At 42.1% G+C, this 23463-nt stretch overlaps 1 protein-coding gene across 2 annotated transcripts in view; it reads right to left on the bottom strand.

Annotated features, from left to right (window-relative positions):
- Window positions 1-23463, bottom strand: part of LOC138664784 (embryonic polyadenylate-binding protein) — a 148990-nt gene that overhangs the window by 6344 nt on the left and 119183 nt on the right. For both annotated transcript variants that reach the window (XM_069751756.1, XM_069751757.1), the window contains exon 12: window positions 4832-4925. In XM_069751756.1, coding sequence (XP_069607857.1) covers window positions 4832-4925 — 94 coding nt within the window. The remainder of the gene's footprint in view (window positions 1-4831; window positions 4926-23463) is intronic.

Here is a 23463-nt window from a genome sequence, read left to right as displayed (position 1 = left end):
TCAAAAGCACAACCCGTTCCACAAATAACAAGCCCTCACATGGCCATATTGACTGAAAAATAAAGTTATGGCTCTGGGAAGGAGGTGAGTGAAAAACAAAAACTGAAAAGCTTTTTTGGGGGTTAAACCTACATGTGTGCCTTTTCTCCTATTTACTGTATGAAATTACCTTTAACAACTGATATATACTATATATCAGCTAAAGGTGATATACATTTGGGATTATATTGAGAAAGTCATTTCAGAAAGGTCTAAGGGATAAAAAAAAAATAGGAAAATTAATGTAGTGCAACAGTTAAAAAAAAAAAAAAAACACTTCGCGATTTGTGCTGGCAAATAATGGAAAAGTATTATGAGAGGAGAAAATGTGTGAACAATAGGCAACGCCTACAAAATTAGTTTTTTTGATACAGAGGCTGGAGAAGCCTGCCCCAAACAGAATAATTGTGATTTCAATGTATTTTTGTGCATTAGATATAATGGTGATGCTGTGTTTACATACAATTCTAAGAAACAATATATGTTATTACATAAGTTTCTACGACGCTATAAATATTCATGAGGTCACAGAGTATGAGAATGTCGCACTGTGAGCCTCTATTTCTGCTCGCCATGACTAACCAGTACCCATAGGGTTCGCGCTGATACATCTGGTTCCCAATTTTCGAGAGATCGAGAGAGAGAGATCGAGAGAGAGAGAGAGATCGAGAGAGAGAGAGAGAGATCGAGAGAGAGAGAGATCGAGAGAGAGAGAGATCGAGAGAGAGAGAGAGAGAGATCGAGAGAGAGAGAAATCGAGAGAGAAATCGAGAGAGAGAGAAATCGAGAGAGAGAGAAATCGAGAGAGAGAGAAATCGAGAGAGAGAGAAAGATCGAGAGAGAGAGAAAGATCGAGAGAGATAGAAAGATCGAGAGAGATAGAGATCGAGAGAGATAGAGATCGAGAGAGATAGAGATCGAGAGAGATAGAGATCGAGAGAGATAGAGATCGAGAGAGATAGAGATAGAGAGAGATAGAGAGAGATCGAGATAGAGAGAGAGAGATAGAGAGAGATAGAGAGAGAGAGATAGAGAGATCGAGAGAGATCGAGAGAGAGATAGAGAGAGATCGAGAGAGATCGAGATCGAGAGAGATCGAGAGAGATAGAGATCGAGAGAGATAGAGAGAGATAGAGATAGAGATCGAGAGAGATAGAGATAGAGATCGAGAGAGATAGAGATCGAGAGAGAGAGAGATCGAGATCGAGAGAGATAGAGATCGAGAGAGATAGAGATCGAGAGAGATAGAGAGAGATCGAGATCGAGAGAGATAGAGATCGAGAGAGATAGAGATCGAGAGAGATAGAGATAGAGATCGAGAGAGATAGAGATCGAGAGAGATCGAGAGAGATAGAGATCGAGAGAGAGAGAGATCGAGAGAGATCGAGAGAGATAGAGATCGAGAGAGATAGAGATCGAGAGAGATAGAGATCGAGAGAGATAGAGAGAGATCGAGATCGAGAGAGATAGAGATCGAGAGAGATAGAGATCGAGAGAGATAGAGATAGAGATCGAGAGAGATAGAGATCGAGAGAGATCGAGAGAGATAGAGATCGAGAGAGAGAGAGATCGAGAGAGATCGAGAGAGATAGAGATCGAGAGAGATAGAGATCGAGAGAGATAGAGATCGAGAGAGATAGAGATCGAGAGAGATAGAGATCGAGATCGAGAGAGATCGAGATCGAGAGAGATCGAGATCGAGAGAGATCGAGAGAGATAGAGATAGAGAGAGATAGAGATCGAGAGAGATCGAGAGAGATAGAGATAGAGAGAGATAGAGATCGAGAGAGATAGAGATCGAGAGAGATAGAGATCGAGAGAGAGAGAGATCGAGAGAGATAGAGATCGAGAGAGATAGAGATCGAGAGAGATAGAGATCGAGAGAGATAGAGATCGAGAGAGATAGAGAGAGATCGAGATCGAGAGAGATAGAGATCGAGAGAGATAGAGATCGAGAGAGATAGAGATAGAGATCGAGAGAGATAGAGATCGAGAGAGATCGAGAGAGATAGAGATCGAGAGAGAGAGAGATCGAGAGAGATCGAGAGAGATAGAGATCGAGAGAGATAGAGATCGAGAGAGATAGAGATCGAGAGAGATAGAGATCGAGAGAGATAGAGATCGAGATCGAGAGAGATCGAGATCGAGAGAGATCGAGATCGAGAGAGATCGAGAGAGATAGAGATAGAGAGAGATAGAGATCGAGAGAGATCGAGAGAGATAGAGATAGAGAGAGATAGAGATCGAGAGAGATAGAGATCGAGAGAGAGAGAGATCGAGAGAGATCGAGAGAGATAGAGATCGAGAGAGAGAGAGATCGAGAGAGATCGAGAGAGATAGAGATCGAGAGAGATAGAGATCGAGAGAGATAGAGATCGAGAGAGATAGAGATCGAGAGAGATAGAGATCGAGAGAGATAGAGATCGAGATCGAGAGAGATCGAGAGAGATCGAGATCGAGAGAGATAGAGATCGAGAGAGATAGAGATCGAGATAGAGATAGAGAGAGATAGAGATAGAGATCGAGAGAGATCGAGAGAGATAGAGATAGAGATCGAGAGAGATAGAGATCGAGAGAGAGAGAGATCGAGAGAGAGAGAGATCGAGAGAGATAGAGATCGAGAGAGATAGAGATCGAGAGAGATAGAGATCGAGAGAGATAGAGATCGAGAGAGATAGAGATCGAGAGAGATAGAGATCGAGAGAGATAGAGATCGAGAGAGAGAGAGATCGAGAGAGAGAGAGATCGAGAGAGAGAGAAATCGAGAGAGAGAGAGATCGAGAGAGATAGAGAGATCGAGAGAGATAGAGATCGAGAGAGATAGAGATCGAGAGAGAGAGATCGAGAGAGATAGAGATCGAGAGAGATAGAGATCGAGAGAGATAGAGATCGAGAGAGATAGAGATCGAGAGAGATAGAGATCGAGAGAGATAGAGATCGAGAGAGATAGAGATCGAGAGAGATAGAGAGAGATAGAGATCGAGAGAGAGAGAGATAGAGATCGAGAGAGATAGAGATCGAGAGAGATAGAGAGAGATCGAGAGAGATAGAGATCGAGAGAGATAGAGATCGAGAGAGATCGAGATAGAGATCGAGAGAGATAGAGATCGAGAGAGATAGAGATCGAGAGAGATAGAGATCGAGAGAGATAGAGAGAGATCGAGAGAGATAGAGATCGAGAGAGATAGAGATCGAGAGAGATCGAGATAGAGATCGAGAGAGATAGAGATCGAGATCGAGAGAGATAGAGATCGAGAGAGATAGAGATCGAGATCGAGAGAGATCGAGAGAGATAGAGATCGAGAGAGATAGAGATCGAGAGAGATAGAGATCGAGAGAGATAGAGATCGAGAGAGATAGAGATCGAGAGAGAGAGAGATCGAGAGAGATAGAGATCGAGAGAGATAGAGATCGAGAGAGATAGAGATCGAGAGAGATAGAGATCGAGAGAGATAGAGATCGAGAGAGATAGAGATCGAGAGAGATAGAGATCGAGAGAGAGAGAGATAGAGAGAGATAGAGATCGAGAGAGATAGAGATCGAGAGAGAGAGAGATCGAGAGAGATCGAGATAGAGAGAGAGAGATAGAGATCGAGAGAGAGAGAAAGATCGAGAGAGATAGAGAGATCGAGAGAGATAGAGATCGAGAGAGATAGAGATCGAGAGAGATAGAGATCGAGAGAGATAGAGATCGAGAGAGATAGAGATCGAGAGAGAGAGAGATAGAGAGAGATCGAGATAGAGAGAGAGAGATAGAGATCGAGAGAGATAGAGATCGAGAGAGAGAGAGATAGAGATCGAGATAGAGATCGAGAGAGATAGAGATCGAGAGAGATAGAGATAGAGAGAGATAGAGATCGAGAGAGAGAGAGATCGAGAGAGATAGAGATCGAGAGAGATAGAGATCGAGAGAGATAGAGATCGAGAGAGATAGAGATCGAGAGAGATAGAGATCGAGAGAGATAGAGATCGAGAGAGATCGAGAGAGATAGAGATAGAGATCGAGAGAGATAGAGATCGAGAGAGATCGAGATCGAGAGAGAGAGATAGAGATCGAGAGAGATAGAGATCGAGATAGAGATCGAGAGAGATCGAGAGAGAGATAGAGAGAGAGAGATAGAGATCGAGAGAGAGATCGAGAGAGAGAGATAGAGATCGAGATAGAGATCGAGAGAGATCGAGATCGAGAGAGATCGAGATCGAGAGAGATCGAGATCGAGAGAGATCGAGATCGAGAGATAGAGATCGAGAGAGATAGAGATCGAGATAGAGATCGAGAGAGATATAGAGAGAGATAGAGAGAGAGATAGAGAGAGATAGAGAGAGATCGAGATAGAGAGAGAGAGATAGAGAGAGAGAGATAGAGAGAGATCGAGAGACCAGAACGGCAAATCTGCATGATTTGTATGGAAAATGCTTTGAAAACCGGATCCGGGCACCGGATTCAATGTTTCACACCTCTGTTTCATGTGTTTTTGGCCGATTCCGTCACGGTGTGTTTTTTTTCCGCTGGACAAAAAAACGTTGCATTGGACGTTTTCTCCGTCCGCCGGAAACGACTATTTGGACGGATCCTGAAAAAAAATGGATGAAACTTCTGGCCATCAGGCACAATCCGGCGCTAATACAACTCTATGGGAAAAAAAAACGGATCGGCGTAAAAAAACGGATCCGTTTTTTCCAAAAATTGCCGGATTGTGCCTGAAACAAAAAACCCGATGTGTGAAAGTAGCCTAAGGATTCATTTATGTATAAAATGGGGATGAGATACTAAAGGTTCAATGACAAATACCAAGCATTTGTTTTTGCTCTTGTAGTGGGGCAGCTGCTAACATAGATGCAGTGAGAGGCTCCTGTCCTTGCATTCGTACAGATGGTTCCATGACCTGTAAAAAGAAACAATCTACATGTTTTTATGGGGCTCACCAAGTCATAATAAGGACATTAGAATTTTGTGTTTTCTTGCGGCTACAATTACAGAGATACCAAATTTCCAGTTTAATTTGTTTTCCAACGTCAGCACAAAAAAATAAAAAAACAGGACAACATTTTTCTTTATTCCAACCAGGGAGGTTTTAACAGCTTATTTATTTTGTGAACGGACTTTCAATTATTATTGAAGTAATTTGGGGTTGTGTTTTTTGGGAGGTGGAATGAACTAGAAATTGGCTTTTTGTATCTTACTGGTAAAAGAAAGCCTTTTCTTAAAGGATCCATTGGGGAACAGAGGACTTCCGGAATTAGTTTCCACCACCAGGTGGGTAGATACTAAGTAAAGTGTTTTTGTTCCTCCCAGAAGTTATAGCCCAATTTGTTTACTAGCAGAAGGAGAGGCAATAATACATAAAAACCATGTGAAATGAGGAGACTTGAGAACTATAGAAAAAATTGCCATTGGTAGGTGATTTGTCTCCCAATGCACAGTAAAAGAAAAGGCTTTCACCAATAAGTAAAATTGTCAATTTTCCCATTGGTGCCATTGGGGGAACAAAGGACCTTGCAACTTAATAAAGCAGTCCCTACAGTAATGCAACAATACAGTAGGAGGCAAGTCTAGTTAGCTGACACTGATGTAGGATGCAATGTTTGCACCATGTAAAATTTTTAAAAAGTGTGAAGTGACAACCACACGGTGGTTTTGAACTCCAGTAGCTAAGAAAAGCGTCAACTTGCCCTACAAATGGAAGGCCTTGCTTATGGTTGACCAGATCTAATGAACTATGATGACTATGTTAACAGACCCTGGAAGAATGATGAGTTTTTTGCCCATTTTTTATCTGTTTTGTGTGAAAACGGAAATAGTATGTCAAGTTGTTTAGTAAAAACAATTGATCAAAAAGTGCTTGAAAGAGGCAGATTCATAGATGTGGAGTGGCAATGTGCAGACTACATAATACAAATAATGAAGGAACATTTCCATGACAATGGAAAGAAACTGAAAATGAGAAGGGGACTAACAAAACATGAGGATATCGGGAGGAAAACTACCTTATTCTGGTGACAAACAGTGACCAGGAATTTCGAAGACCAATTCTGACATCCACTTGATGGATGATGGCCATGAGAAAACTTACAAGAGCAGTTGTAAGTAGAAAGTGTGGAGGGATTTTAGGTTGGTGGTAAAGAGCGACAATATGAGCCCTTAGTTACAAGAAGTAGCACCGTGGATAACTTACAGATTAGTGGACAGAGAAAACAAAAAAATACTGTGCCAATATTTGTCCGTAGATTTAGTACAAACAAGTCCAACTGCAGGCCTTCTTTGGGCTCCCAAGTTCTGTCGCAACTGCAGGGGTTATGGTGGTGACTTTGCCTTAGAGTAACTAAAACTTCATTATGTTTTTATGATTTCGTCCAGCACGTAAAGTTATGAAACTTTGCAGCTTTAACCCCTTAATGACAGCCAATACGTCTTTTAACTGACCTGAGATATAAGAGAATAGCCTCCCCATACAGGTGACAATCCAGCAGCTGTCGGCTGTGCACTATAGCTGACAACTTGCTGTATCAGCCACAATGAGTGTTTGCACCATCCATATCTGTTTAACCCCTTAGATGCTGCTGTCAATAGTGACTACATCATATAAATGGTTAATAAAGTGGGGGGTTTCCTCTTTATCCCAATTGGCGCCCTCAGATCATGATTTTGTGGTCCTGATGGTTGCTATGGCAATTCATGACCAAATAATGGCTTTAGAGTCTGACGGCTGTTAAAGGGAACCTGTCACCCCGTTTTTTGAGATTGAGATATAAATACTGTTAAATAGGGCCTGTGCTGTGCGTTACTATGGTGTATGTAGTGTACCCTGATTCCCCATGTATGCCGAGAAATACATTACCAAAGTCGGCGTTTTCGCCTGTCAATCAGGCTGGTCTGGTCAGGTGGGCGTGTTCACAGCGTTCTTTTCTTCCCCAGGTTTCCGTTGGTGGCGTAGTGGTGTGCGCATGTCCAAGGTCCGGATTCCCTGTGCCCACGTGAAGACACAGCGCGCGATCTGCGCTGTCATTCCTTTCATCGGTGCGGGCGGCCATCTTCCTGGGGCCGCGCGTGCGCAGATGTAGTGCTCTGCTGCACGGGGCTTCAGGAAAATGGCCGCGGGATGCCGCGCGTGCGCAGAAGAGATCGCGGCGGCCATTTTCCCAAAGCCGAGTTTGCATCTCGGCTTTGGGAAAATGGCCGCCGCGATCTCTTCTGCGCACGCGCGGCATCCCGCGGCCATTTTCCTGAAGCCCCGTGCAGCAGAGCACTACATCTGCGCACGCGCGGCCCCAGGAAGATGGCCGCCCGCACCGATGAAAGGAATGACAGCGCAGATCGCGCGCTGTGTCTTCACGTGGGCACAGGGAATCCGGACCTTGGACATGCGCACACCACTACGCCACCAACGGAAACCTGGGGAAGAAAAGAACGCTGTGAACACGCCCACCTGACCAGACCAGCCTGATTGACAGGCGAAAACGCCGACTTTGGTAATGTATTTCTCGGCATACATGGGGAATCAGGGTACACTACATACACCATAGTAACGCACAGCACAGGCCCTATTTAACAGTATTTATATCTCAATCTCAAAAAACGGGGTGACAGGTTCCCTTTAACTGTTCAGAAGTTAGAGACATTTAGGTGGTAAAAAAACATTTTCATTTCTGTCATGCCACTTTACATTAATTACTGAAATGCATTTGAAGGGTTAATAAACTACCTGACTGCAGTTTTCAATGTGTCAGGGGGTGCGGTTTTTAAAACGGTATCACTTTGAGCCGGGGTTTCCCAATATATGGGACCCCTAAAGGCACTTCAAACATGGATAGGTCCCTAAAAAAATACATTTTGTAAATTTCCTTGAAAAAATGAAAAATTCCTGCTACGTTTTTAAACCTTTTAAAATGCTAACAAAATAAAATAATATTTTACAAATGGTGCTGATGTAAAGACGACATGTGGGAAATGTTATTTCTTAATGTTTTGCTGTGGCATGACTATCTGGATTAAAGGGATAATCATTCAAAGTTTGAAAATTGCTAATTTTTTTTACATTTTTCTCACATTTCTGATATTTTTTATAAATAAACAAAACATATCGACCTAAATTTACAATTATCATAAAGTATAATGTGTCAAGAAAAAACAATCTGAAAATCACTGGAATTTGTTGAAGCGTTCCAGAGTTATTACCACATAAAGTGACACTGGTCAGATTTAAAAAATTTGGCTCAGTCTCTTAACAACTACACTTATTTGAAGTGTAGCTAAATTTGCAAGGAGAAAGATCTTGACGAAAAAAAATCACCAGGGGACGTAAGCCAGGAAATACTAGGCCCACATCAGTTAGGCTGGTGCAATAAAAGTCACTATTATGGTCTCTGCTTTGACATCCTTAAAAAACTGCAAAAAGATAGGAAGCGGGTGGTATATGTACAGCAGCGCAAACTGGTTATAAGGAAGTTGATTTCCAGAGGGCAATATAAGGAGCAGAGTTCGCCAAACACTTTGGGTGTATAGTGACAATTCTTCTGAGAAAGTCAGCAACTGTCTACTCCTGGAACATGAACACATGAGGGACGGATTGTGATGTGTTGGTCGACAACAGGATTTTGGCAGACTCCAATAATAAAGGATTCTCCTGCTACTTCTATCCTCTACCGTCCATATTTTACTTCATCATCCTCCCCTATCTCAGCAAGGTATTGTGAAAAAAATAAGTTAAAGTTCATTACTGCATCGTCCTTTCTGGATTTACCAAGTGCAGCTGGTTAAGCATGGAAAGAGGGTGGCGAGCAATTATCTGCCATTACTTGTACAGAGATCCTTCCTCAGACAAATCTCACTTAAGTACATCGGTGGCAGAATAGTAACAGAACTATGCCTACAGTGTCTGTGTGCATATACATTGTCTGCAAATCTATAACCATCAGCCATCTCCGCTAAGGCATGTTCACGAAAACCTCTATGGATCCCCCTGAGGCAAGAGCATCATGTTCGTGACACCACAGGTGCACAAGGAGCAGAGTCCACGCTTACTGCAGAATCGGGCATCGCAAATGTGTAACCAAGCTAACAAAAGGTCAGAGCGAACTTTGAGACAACTAGAAAAGAGTTCTGTGACAACCTAGATGACTGATGGGGCAGAGTTGATCACTATTTAGCAGCACTTCCATGCTTTAACAGTGACACAGCAGATTTAACCGCCACATCAAATTATCTGCTGCCTATGATCGCTACCACAGACTGTTTGCAAAGTACATGGATAATGCCACAGCAGAGCTAGCTGAAAGACTTCTACAAGAAAAGAAAGCATTAGTGTGAGATGCTCAGGATAAGGGAGAACTCTACATCACACATCTCCAGGAAGTTAGGCAACATTGTACAACGTTGACCAAAATCACATCTCGATCTTCCAGATTATCTCGCACTAGGAAGTCAACATTGTCTGACAAGCTACTGGAAATATGTGCAAGTACGGAGGAAGCAGAGAAACCTTGGCACCAAAAGGGTTAAACGAAGCGTCGAGCTTCGCTCCATTCTTATAAATTGGTCTTTATATCCTTGATAAAACCCTTCCCTTTTTCTTGCGATTGGTTGTTATGTCCCTCTTCTGACCAGCTCTTTGTGCCCCCTTGATCAGGTTATGATTCAGATTTTAATTGTTTTTTCTTGTTTGTATGTGAGTCATTCTAATTGTTTTATTGTTACGTTTACAGTTTTAATCACTTTCCGCTTAAACCTGCTTATACCCATGTCGATCTACATACGATCAAGCTATGCCGCCTATTTTGTTTGAAGAATTCAATATATTACTGGAATTGGACTTCAACCCATCACATCAATCGGGAGATCTCAGTATTTGTATCTGCTTTTGTATTAAATATTATTTCTATAGATTGTACTGATATGCAGAGAAGTGTTCTGGGATTATAATTATATAATTTGATGGTATATATAGGGTTGTTTGATTGCGGCGTTGTCTGAGGGCAGTATTTGGTGGTGCGCATGCACCTTATTGGTCCAGTGGCTCTTCTGCCACGGAGTCTTTCCAGCCTCTCATACATGCTTCAGGCATGCTTGATTGTGCTTGACCCCGGCGGCTGTTGAAGGACCTGCGGATTGCAGGGCGCACGCGCCGAGATGCCAATACCATTGGCCGGGTCACATCACGTGACCGGCAATGAGATGAACCACCAATGGGATAAAAAGGTCCTTGTGAGCGGCAAGAGCTATCCCTTTGAGAAAGCAATACAATACAAAAGCGAAACGTACGTTGGGGGCTCCGCTGGATCTCTTTTGTACCATCCAACCTATCTTGGTGTCAGTTGCTGGTAAGTGCCATTTTGTAGCTATTGGTTTAGACAACTATATGGTCGCAGTGGGTTAGCATTTTATTACATAGCGCTACCTACCTCATTTGGTGCTAGCTGCAGGGAAGTGCTGCCTTAGAGATATCTACTTGAGGCTATGTGCACACTTTGCGGATTCCACTGCGGAATTTTCCGCAGCGGAATTTCAAAATCCGCAGTGAAAACCCGTTGCGGTTTTTACTGCGGATTTATCGCGGTTTTTACTGCGGTTTCTTATGCGGATTTTCATCTGCATTTTCCTATTGGAGCAGGTGAAAATCCACAGAACAGTAGTGACATGCTGCGGAATGTAATCCGCTGCGTTTCAGCGCGTTTTTTTCCGCAGCATGTGCACAGCGTTTTTTGTTTCCCATAGGTTTACATTGTACTGTAAACTCATGGGAAACTGCTGCGGATCCGCAGCAGTCAAATCCGCTGCGGATCCGCAGCAAAATCCGCAAAGTGTGCACATAGCCTGATAGTCCTAATATAGTGCAACAATGTAAACCTAACTGTGGTATGCCTTATTTGATTTATGTAATACTGGCAGTTATGTGGAGTGCATGACACTCATGATCCTTCATGTCATCCTTTTGTTATTTTTATTATGTGTTACACTAATATATTTTCACAATAAAATACTCTTTTAAACCTAAGTACTCCTTCTTTCTAAGAAGGAACATAAACCAGCTCACCCGTGATGCAAGAACCAAACCTCGGGAGCACGGACCCGCTGTGTCCAGGCGTACAAGATCCAAAAAAATAAAGGAATGTCCAGCTTCACCGATTCCGTGAAAAAGAGTTTTCTTTATTCACATACTTTAAACTTGGAGGGTACAGACTTCAGCACAACCATATGGGTAAGAATCTCAACGCGTTTCTGGAGACTAAGCTCCCTTAATCATGAAAGCAGGTTTTTTCCTTGCCTTGTACTTCTGGATAGACATGTACTTACCCTGTGCCTCTACATTAACCCATTAATAGGATACTTTCTATGCACTTGGGGATTATGTTTTGCTCTATGTGGATGTTTATATAATTTTACTTTGTGTACCTAGATCGCCTTTTCCTTTTCATTGTACCATTACTACTTTCATATTCCTATTGGGTTTACCTTTTTAACCCTCCATGGTATAGTGCAGATCAGTTTTCTCCAGTCTGGTGGTTTAAACCTCCCCTCCCCCTTCCTTTCCCTTCCCCCATGTTAATGTTCTTTGTACTACTTTTTAACACATTGTTTCAATAAATATATTACCTTTTAAATAATTTTTTCTCCTTCACTTCCTCTTCTTTTGTGGTATCCCACAATTGAATATGTAATTTATTGATTTTTGAAGTGACCTGCAGCCTTGTTTCAAAAAGGACTATGGGAATATTAATGATTCAAAAGGGAGTTAATAAAAATCAGTCTCAAAGTTTGACAATCGTGCAGAGAACTTTAGAGCCTGGAAGTCGACCTTTCAAGCAGTAATCCAAAATCTTAACCTCAGCATCAAAGAACAACTGAGTTTGCTTGTTAAATGGTTAGGCCCAGAATCAACGGAGCATCAAGACAACAAGGACAGTTCAAGTGGACCATTCACATGCTGGTCTTATTAGGCGACGGTTATACCTGTGTAACCCTAAATAGCCCTAGCTGGACCCTTCCTGACAGCGGAGGTTGGCACCCTCTTGAACGCAAATGGCGCCCCCAATTAATGGCGGCTCGCCCTGTGGTCCCTAGAAGCCCTTAGAATAGTACAACCACAAGTATATATACACTAATAACACAATCCAAAATACCCGGCTTCTTTGTGGAATACTAGGATACACAAAACTAATCCTTAGAGGTAGAGCCAGGGGGTTCTAAGAAATGTTCCTGAAGCAATGCCACCGTTATACAGCCAAACAAAAATATCAAACAAAATCTCTAGTCAATATTTAAGTGGAAGAGGGGAGGTGGAACCTACACAGTCCCTATTTAACATGTCCCTTCCTGACTGCGGAGGTTGGCACCCTACCACAGCACGCAAATGGCGCCCCAGCTCAACGAAGGCTCACCCCCAGTTTCCCTATAATTTACCCCTTATTTATTGTCAACAGATAAAAAGCAGGAAAAAAAAGGGGGAAAAAAAGGGAGATCAATATGCAATGGGTGGCCTTAATGGGCTATCAACTAGAGCCTCCCTACACCCCATATGAGCATTATGGGCATGATTTGTGCTGCTAATAAATTGTGCCAAAAATTTGGCAGTCGTTACTGGTGGGATACGACTTATTTTGTTAGTGAAAGAAAAAAAAATGCTGTTTCGGCTGAGGCGATGCCAATCTAGCATATTAAGGACAAATGGTATCTTGAACTCATCTACTTGATTTATTGCTGATTCGTTTGGGCACAGTGCAATAGAGCTACAATCTACCTAGACTGCTATAGTAAAAAGCAGTGACAAAAATGTTTCGTTTGGGCATAGTGCAATGCCCAACAATCTACTTAGACTGCCATAGCAAAAATTAACTCATTTTTTTATAGTGCAAAGCAAATATATACAGTGGTGAGAACATCAGAGCTTTTAGACAGAATATATTAATAATAGGATATTAATATGCCAGTCAAAAAACCTATCCTTGTATATAGCCCATATAAATCACTATTGCACTGTGCCTGAATAATAAAACAATCTGGCAGCCATAAAATATGCTTACTGTAGCTTAAACATGCTTGATCAGCTTTATCTCTGCTCAATCAGCATCAGCCTCAACGCTTTTCTCTCCCATGATATGAGTTCTTCAGGAGGCATATGGTATTATACAGTCATGGACAAAAATTTTGAGAATGAGACAAATATTAATTTTTCCAAAGTCTACTGCTTCATTTTTTCTAATGGCAATTTGCATATACTCCTGAATGTCAGAGTGATCAACTTAACAGCAATTACTGTACTTGCAAAGTCAATATTTGCCCAGAAAATGAACTTTAACCCCCAAAACACATTTCAACATCATTGCAGTCCTGCCTTAAAAGGAGCAGCTAACATCGTTTTAGTGATTGATCCATTAACACAGGTGTGGGTGTTGATGAGGACAGGGCTGGCGATCAATCAGTCATGATTAAGTAAGAATAACATCACTGGACACTTTAAAAGGAGGCTGGTGCTTGGTATCATTGTTTCTCTTCAGTTAACCATGGTTATCTCTAAAGAAACACGTGCAGCCATCATTGCACTGCACAAAAATGGCCTAACAGGGAAGAGTATCGCAGCTACAAAGATTGCACCTCAGTCAACAATCTATCGCATCATCAAGAACTTCAAGGAGAGAGCTTCCATTGTTGTCAAAAAGGCTCCAGGGCGCCCAAGAAAGACCAGCAAGCGCCAGGACCGCATCTTAAAACTGTTTCAGCTGCGGGATCGGACTACCAGCAGTGCCAAGCATGCTCAGGAATGGCAACAGGCTGGTGTGAGTGCTTCTGCATGCACTGTGAGGCAGAGACTCTTTGAGCAAGGCCTGGTTTCAAGGAGGGCAGCAAAGAAGACACTTCTCTCCAGAAAAAACATCAGGTACCGACTGATATTCTGCAAAAGGTACAGGGAGTGGACTGCTGAGGACTGGGGCAAAGTCATTTTCTCTGATGAATCCCCTTTTCGATTGTTTGGGACATCTGGAAAACAGCTTATTCGGAGAAGAAGAGGTGAGCGCTACCACCAGTCTTGTCTCATGCCAACTGTAAAGCATCCTGAAACCATTCATGTGTGGGGTTGCTTCTCAGCCAAGGGAATCGGCTCACTCAGTCTTGCCTAAAAACACAGCCATGAATAAAGAATGGTACCAGAATGTCCTCCAAGAGCAACTTCTCCCAACCGTCCAAGAGCAGTTTGGCGCCCAGCAATGCCTTTTCCAGCATGATGGAGCACCTTGCCATAAAGCAAAGGTGATAATTTAATGGCTCATGGAACAAAACAGATTTTGGGTCCATGGCCTGGAAACTCCCCAGATCTTAATCCCATGGAGAACTTGTGGTCAATCATCAAGAGACAGGTGGACAAACAAAAACCAACAAATTCTGGCAAAATGCAAGCATTGATTATGCAAGAATGGACTGCTATCAGTCAGGATTTGGTCCAGAAGTTGATTGAGAGAATGCCAGGGAGAATTGCAGAGGTCTTGAAGAAGGGTCAACACTGCAAATATTGACTTGCTGCATTAACTCATTCTAACTGTCAATGTAACCTATTGGTACTCATAATATGATTGCAATTATATTTCTGTATGTGATATAAACATCAGACAAACACTAATAAAAACCAGAGGGCAGCAGATCATGTGAAAATATAATTTTGGTGTCATTCTCAAAAATTTTGGCCATGACTGTAGTGTTCACTCAGAACATCACAGATATAAAATGACACCTGGTTGCAGGTGTAGGTCAATGTAGGTCTGGTCTCCTTATATTGCCAGCCAAGCCTTTCTAGACCAGATGGTGGGGCAACATCCATCATGCTAGTGTATCTATTACATGTCCCCATTATCAGTACTGCATGTCCCAAAACTGCATCTCAGTCAGTAGAGGTATTTGACCCAAACCAGTCATTCCGCTTCCGGGTTACCACACCGCTAAAGCACCGCCCTGCATCATCACATAGCGGTAAGTAGGTGACCGTCACCACATTCAGCGGTAACCACACCGCTTTTAGTAGCGCTCTTCCCATTACTCCAGCAGGATCTAGGAGCAACATGGCAGATGTGACAACCTACCTGGTGAGCTGCAGCATGTGCTACATGTTCGCAGATCAACCAGAAGAAGAATCCAATTTCACCTGTCAGAAGTGTAGACTAGTGGCCCTTTTAGAAGAAAAGGTGCGGGGTCTGGAAGAAAGAATAGCAACTTTGAAACTCAAAGAGAATGAAGACTTCCTAGACAGAACAGAAGCATCTCTACTGGTCACAGAAGGTGAAAAAAGTGTCAGAGAACCTCCAAAAGCAGATGAGTGGAAGCATGTGACCAAAAGAAGCAAGAAGACCATGGAGAAATCACCAACCACACAACTGAAGAACCGATATCAAATCTTTGTAGAGGATGAAGATGGCACACCTAAGGATGAAGCAATACCAGCAAGCAAAAAAGAAAAGGGCACACAGCAACAAGTGACAGCAAAAAGTACAGCCAAGAAGCAACGAAGAGTGGTGGTGGTGGGAGACTCACTACTGAGAGGCACAGAAGCAGCCATCTGCAGACCGGACATAACTGCAAGAGAAGTATGCTGCCTTCCAGGTGCGATGATCAAGGATGTGACCGATAGGATACCAAAGCTCTTCAGCTCCAAGGACGTCCACCCATTTCTTCTGATACATGTTGGCACCAATGACACGGCAAGGAAGGACCTACTGACAATCTGCAAGGACTTTGAAGAGTTGGGGAAGAAAGTAAAGGAACTGGATGCACAGGTAGTTTTTTCTTCTATCCTTCCAGTAGACGGGCATGGCACCAGGAGATGGAACAGGATCATTGATGCGAACAACTGGCTAAGACGATGGTGCAGACAACAAGGATTCGGATTCCTGGACCACGGTGTGAATTACTTGTACGATGGACTCCTCGCCAGAGACGGACTACACCTCAACAAACCTGGGAAACACACATTTGCCAAAAGACTCGCTACACTCATCAGGAGGGCGTTAAACTGGAAGAAGAGGGGACGGGAAGAAAAACATTAGACTCGAACAAAGAAGACCCAGGAAAACATACTCAGAAGGGAGGTAAGAACATTTCTAAAACAATCCACAGCAAGGAGAGTGGAACAAAACAAAATCCTCTAAACTGCATGCTCGCAAACGCCAGAAGCCTGACAAACAAGATGGAAGAACTAGAAGCAGAAATATCTACAGGTAACTTTGACATAGTGGGAATAACCGAGACATGGTTAGATGAAAGCTATGACTGGGCAGTTAACTTACAGGGGGTTACAGTCTGTTTAGAAAGGATCGTAAAAATCGGAGAGGAGGAGGGGTTTGTCTCTATGTAAAGTCTTGTCTAAAGTCCACTTTAAGGGAGGATATTAGCGAAGGGAATGAGGATGTCGAGTCCATATGGGTCAAAATTCATGGAGGGAAAAATGGTAACAAAATTCTCATTGGGGTCTGTTACAAACCCCCAAATATAACAGAAACCATGGAAAGTCTACTTCTAAAGCAGATAGATGAAGCTGCAACCCATAATGAGGTCCTGGTTATGGGGGACTTTAACTACCCGGATATTAACTGGGAAACAGAAACCTGTGAAACCCATAAAGGCAACAGGTTTCTGCTAATAACCAAGAAAAATTATCTTTCACAACTGGTGCAGAATCCAACCAGAGGAGCAGCACTTTTAGACCCAATACTATCTAATAGACCTGACAGAATAACAAATCTGCAGGTGGTCGGGCATCTAGGAAATAGCGACCACAATATTGTAGAGTTTCACCTGTCTTTCACTAGGGGGACTTGTCAGGGAGTCACAAAAACACTGAACTTTAGGAAGGCAAAGTTTGACCAGCTTAGAGATGCCCTTAATCTGGTAGACTGGGACAATATCCTCAGAAATAAGAATACAGATAATAAATGGAAAATGTTTAAGAACATCCTAAATAGGCAGTGTAAGCGGTTTATACCTTGTGGGAATAAAAGGACTAGAAATAGGAAAAACCCAATGTGGCTAAACAAAGAGGTAAGGCAATTAACAGTAAAAAAAGCATTTGCACTACTAAAGCAGGATGGCACCACTGAAGCTCTAAAAAACTATAGGGAGAAAAATACTTTATCTAAAAAACTAATTAAAGCTGCCAAAAAGGAAACAGAGAAGCACATTGCTAAGGAGAGTAAAACTAATCCCAAACTGTTCTTCAACTATATCAATAGTAAAAGAATAAAAACTGAAAATGTAGGCCCCTTAAAAAATAGTGAGGAAAGAATGGTTGTAGATGACGAGGAAAAAGCTAACATATTAAACACCTTCTCCACGGTATTCACGGTAGAAAATGAAATGCTAGGTGAAATCCCAAGAAACAATGAAAACCCTATATTAAGGGTCACCAATCTAACCCAAGAAGAGGTGCGAAACCGGCTAAATAAGATTAAAATAGATAAATCTCCGGGTCCGGATGGCATACACCCACGAGTACTAAGAGAACTAAGTAATGTAATAGATAAACCATTATTTCTTATTTTTAGGGACTCTATAGTGACAGGGTCTGTTCCGCAGGATTGGCGCATAGCAAATGTGGTGCCAATATTCAAAAAGGGCTCTAAAAGTGAACCTGGAAATTATAGGCCAGTAAGTCTAACCTCTATTGTTGGTAAAATATATGAAGGGTTTCTGATGGATGGTATTCTGGATTATCTCAATGAGAATAACTGTTTAACTCCATATCAGCATGGGTTTATGAGAAATTGCTCCTGTCAAACCAATCTAATCAGTTTTTATGAAGAGGTAAGCTATAGGCTGGACCACGGTGAGTCATTGGACGTGGTATATCTCGATTTTTCCAAAGCGTTTGATACTGTGCCACACAAGAGGTTGGTACACAAAATGAGAATGCTTGGTCTGGGGGAAAATGTGTGTAAATGGGTTAGTAACTGGCTTAGTGATAGAAAGCAGAGGGTGGTTATAAATGGTATAGTCTCTAACTGGGTCGCTGTGACCAGTGGGGTACCGCAGGGGTATTGGGACCTGTTCTCTTCAACATATTCATTAATGATCTGGTAGAAGGTTTACACAGTAAAATATCGGTATTTGCAGATGATACAAAACTATGTCAAGCAGTTACTACAAGAGAAGATCGTATTCTGCTACAGATGGATCTGGATAAGTTGGAAACTTGGGCTGAAAGGTGGCAGATGAGGTTTAACAATGATAAATGTAAGGTTATACACATGGGAAGAAGGAATCAATATCACCATTACACACTGAACGGGAAACCACTGGGTAAATCTGACCGGGAGAAGGACTTGGGGATCCTAGTTAATGATAAACTTACCTGGAGCAGCCAGTGCCAGGCAGCAGCTGCCAAGGCAAACAGGATCATGGGGTGCATTAACCCTCCGTCACATACAACTGATCTGACAGGCGCTTCTCTTTTACTTTCATTTCTCCTTCCTCACCAGATTGTGAGGAAACCCCCTCCCTCCAGGTAGTCTCCTGTCTCTTGAAGGTCTGTGAAACCTGATATCACAGTTGGATTTCAGAGCTTCAGGAGAGAGGATATAGCTGCACAGATCTCTCAGGCTCATTGTATGTGAATACGTCACATTCAGTAAGGTTGGTATTTTATGTTTTTATTCATCACAATAGTTTATTTAGCTTGTTTTATGAATATATAGCACAAAATGTGAGGATATTTCATAGAAATAAGGGAGATTTTATAAAAGAAAGTGTGCTGCTCAGGCATATACAGTAGTTCCCTAACATATTCCTTCTCTTGCTTCAGATTATCTGCTGAAATGGAGAGGAAAATGTACAATTTATCCAAACAACTTGATGTTGAGGAAGTAACAAACATGCTGTTAGATGATAGAGACCTCACACTGAATGAGGATTTAGGAGAGGAAAGTGAGATTGATTCTCATGATGAGGTGGAAGAATGTGTCCTGGATTCTGAAACAGAGCAAGATGGTGACAGTGGTGAGGATGAAGAAGTTGGATCATATTATATTGGAAAAGATAAAAATACTAAATGGAACAAGAGCTACGCAGGAGAAGCGTGAAAACAATCGGTATCCCCTCTCGCCTTCAAGTTCAGCTCAAAAGGTTCCGCCCAGAAGATGATGGTGAAAAGTCACCAACTGCACCACCTCACAAAAGAAGGAGATGCACCACCTGCCAAACGGAAAGCGGAACCAGAAGGCTTTCAAATTATGAATGTCTCAAATGTCATAAAGCAATTTGCCTGACACATGCAAAAATGGTGTGTAATTCTTGCTATTTGCTCTGCAAGTGTGACTTTTCTGGGGAAACCTCAGCATCTACTTCTGATTGAATATGTTTTTAATAGTACTTAAGGTACCTTAAAATTAAGTTTGTGTTCAAAAATTTTCTTTGTACATTTTTTTGAGAGAGTCGAACTGGGGACTATTTGGCGGGAGTTTTGAAAAGTTTGTATTTCATAGTTATTAGTTTTATGTTAAGTAAATGTTTTTTTTTGCAACTGATTATGTGTAGTCTCTTTTATTACATCCCTATGAAGGTCACTGATCACTTTTAGAGCACTGAAATTGCAAACATTAGATATTATAGGTATTTTTCCAGCAGGCGCCTGACAGACACATTATATGTGAACTCGTTAGTCCGAATATTGTATGTGACGGAGGGTTAAGAGAGGCCGTGCGGCGCATGTGGGACCATGATCACCCAGCCCCCGCACAGATGATAGACAGTGCGCAGGCGCCTCGCAGATCTCCCTCTGCTTGATGCACGATCTCGCAGAAAAATGTGGAGTCTCATCATGATACTCTGGTCTCTTTCACTGTTAAGGGTATGTTAATATCACACGCCCATTAGTGAACATACTGCAGCACTACTATTTCTTTAAAATGATACTCTATTGGGTGTCTTCACGCATACCCAGGTGCAATTTTTCTGCACCATAGAGACTTGATCTAAACAGAACACACCCTTTGTTGCCCCAATCATTTTATTATTTTTCTTTTTTTCAAACAGCAATCATTGCCTATTATCACTACTTCTTTACCCATAAGACCCACACTTGAAATAAGTGAGGATTGTCAGATATATAAAAAATTAAAAAATACAAGTCTATGGCCAAAAAACGCATCCTGCAAGCACATTTGCAGGATCCGTTTTTTGCCCAAACTGACGGATTGCGACGGAGGACAAAAGACGGAAGTGTGAAAGTAGCCTAATTCCAGCTGTATCTGTTATATTATAATTTTCACACTTTGAATAGTCTGTGTAAGGAGATGGACACAGAGGAAGAGATGGAAGCAGAGGAGGATGCAGAAGGTATAATCTCAAATTTCTGGACTGTGGTCACACAGGTGGGTGCCATGGGAGGGTGGCTCATGGTACCAGACAAACTTATTAGTGAAGATGCAGGAGCCAAGTTAGAAACGGAGGAAGAAAAAGGTGATCGATGCACAACAGTCAGGAAATGAAGAGGATAATGATCCCCTCTCTGTTGTCTGTAGTTGTCAGAAGGGGACAGAGGAAGCAAACTTGAGTGTTACTTCGCCACCAACAAAGCATGGACTTGGACCTCATGTAAGTGCCCGACACATGAGCACCTTCTTGCTGCACTATCTTTAACATGATGCTCATATTCTTAGGGTTAGAAATAGAAATACTTTTTAGACCAGTCTGTGCACCAGCAGAAGAGAGTACAAGTCATCAAAGAGAATGAAGACTTTCTAGACAGAACAGAAGCATCTCTACTGGTCACAGAAGGTGCAAAAAGTGTCAGAGAACCTCCAAAAGCAGATGAGTGGAAGCATGTGACCAAAAGAAGCAAGAAGACCATGGAGAAATCACCAACCACACAACTGAAGAACCGATATCAAATCTTTGTAGAGGATGAAGATGGCACACCTAAGAATGAAGCAATACCAGCAAGCAAAAAAAGAAAAGGGCACACAGCAACAAGTGACAGCAAAAAGTACAGCCAAGAAGCAACGAAGAGTGGTGGTGGTGGGAGACTCACTACTGAGAGGCACCGAAGCAGCCATCTGCAGACCGGACATAACTGCAAGAGAAGTATGCTGCCTTCCAGGTGCGATGATCAAGGATGTGACCGATAGGATACCAAAGCTCTTCAGCTCCAAGGACGTCCACCCATTTCTTCTGATACATGTTGGCACCAATGACACGGCAAGGAAGGACCTACCGACAATCTGCAAGGACTTTGAAGAGTTGGGGAAGAAAGTAAAGGAACTGGATGCACAGGTAGTTTTTTCTTCTATCCTTCCAGTAGACGGGCATGGCACCAGGAGATGGAACAGGATCCTTGATGCAAACAACTGGCTAAGACGATGGTGCAGACAACAAGGATTTGGATTCCTGGACCACGGTGTGAATTACTGGTATGATGGACTCCTCGCCAGAGACGGACTACACCTCAACAAACCTGGGAAACACACATTCGCCAGAAGACTCGCTACACTCATCAGGAGGGCGTTAAACTAGAAGAAGAGGGGACGGGAAGAAAAACATTAGACTCGAACAAAGACGACCCAGGAAAACATACTCAGAAGGGAGGTAAGAACATTTCTAAAACAATCCACAGTGAGGAGATTGGAACAAAACAAAATCCTCTAAACTGCATGCTCGCAAACGCCAGAAGCCTGACAAACAAGATGGAAGAACTAGAAGCAGAAATATCTACAGGTAACTTTGACATAGTGGGAATAACCGAGACATGGTTAGATGAAAGCTATGACTGGGCAGTTAACTTACAGGGTTACAGTCTGTTTAGAAAGGATCGTAAAAATCGGAGAGGAGGAGGGGTTTGTCTCTATGTAAAGTCTTGTCTAAAGTCCACTTTAAGGGAGGATATTAGCGAAGGGAATGAGGATGTCGAGTCCATATGGGTTGAAATTCATGGAGGGAAAAATGGTAACAAAATTCTCATTGGGGTCTGTTACAAACCCCCAAATATAACAGAAAGCATGGAAAGTCTACTTCTAAAGCAGATAGATGAAGCTGCAACCCATAATGAGGTCCTGGTTATGGGGGACTTTAACTACCCGGATATTAACTGGGAAACAGAAACCTGTGAAACCCATAAAGGCAACAGGTTTCTGCTAATAACCAAGAAAAATTATCTTTCACAATTGGTGCAGAATCCAACCAGAGGAGCAGCACTTTTAGACCTAATACTATCTAATAGACCTGACAGAATAACAAATCTGCAGGTGGTCGGGCATCTAGGAAATAGCGACCACAATATTGTACAGTTTCACCTGTCTTTCACTAGGGGGACTTGTCAGGGAGTCACAAAAACACTGAACTTTAGGAAGGCAAAGTTTGAACAGCTTAGAGATGCCCTTAATCTGGTAGACTGGGACAATATCCTCAGAAATGAGAATACAGATAATAAATGGGAAATGTTTAAGAACATCCTAAATAGGCAGTGTAAGCGGTTTATACCTTGTGGGAATAAAAGGACTAGAAATAGGAAAAACCCAATGTGGCTAAACAAAGAAGTAAGACAGGCAATTAACAGTAAAAAGAAAGCATTTGCACTACTAAAGCAGGATGGCACCATTGAAGCTCTAAAAAAACTATAGGGAGAAAAATACTTTATCTAAAAAACTAATTAAAGCTGCCAAAAAGGAAACAGAGAAGCACATTGCTAAGGAGAGTAAAACTAATCCCAAACTGTTCTTCAACTATATTAATAGTAAAAGAATAAAAACTGAAAATGTAGGCCCCTTAAAAAATAGTGAGGAAAGAATGGTTGTAGATGACGAGGAAAAAGCTAACATATTAAACACCTTCTTCTCCACGGTATTCACGGTGGAAAATGAAATGCTAGGTGAAATCCCAAGAAACAATGAAAACCCTATATTAAGGGTCACCAATCTAACCCAAGAAGAGGTGCGAAACCGGCTAAATAAGATTAAAATAGATAAATCTCCGGGTCCGGATGGCATACACCCACGAGTACTAAGAGAACTAAGTAATGTAATAGATAAACCATTATTTCTTATTTTTAGTGACTCTATAGCGACAGGGTCTGTTCCGCAGGACTGGCGCATAGCAAATGTGGTGCCAATATTCAAAAAGGGCTCTAAAAGTGAACCTGGAAATTATAGGCCAGTAAGTCTAACCTCTATTGTTGGTAAAATATTTGAAGGGTTTCTGAGGGATGTTATTCTGGATTATCTCAATGAGAATAACTGTTTAACTCCATATCAGCATGGGTTTATGAGAAATCGCTCCTGTCAAACCAATCTAATCAGTTTTTATGAAGAGGTAAGCTATAGACTGGACCACGGTGAGTCATTGGACGTGGTATATCTCGATTTTTCCAAAGCGTTTGATACCGTGCCGCACAAGAGGTTGGTACACAAAATGAGAATGCTTGGTCTGGGGGAAAATGTGTGTAAATGGGTTAGTAACTG

The sequence above is a fragment of the Ranitomeya imitator genome, chromosome 2, assembly GCF_032444005.1.
Source record: "Ranitomeya imitator isolate aRanImi1 chromosome 2, aRanImi1.pri, whole genome shotgun sequence".
NCBI classification, from domain to species: domain Eukaryota; kingdom Metazoa; phylum Chordata; class Amphibia; order Anura; family Dendrobatidae; genus Ranitomeya; species Ranitomeya imitator.
The sequence above is the reverse complement of the archived record's forward strand: the minus strand, read 5'-3'. Positions and strand labels throughout refer to the sequence as shown.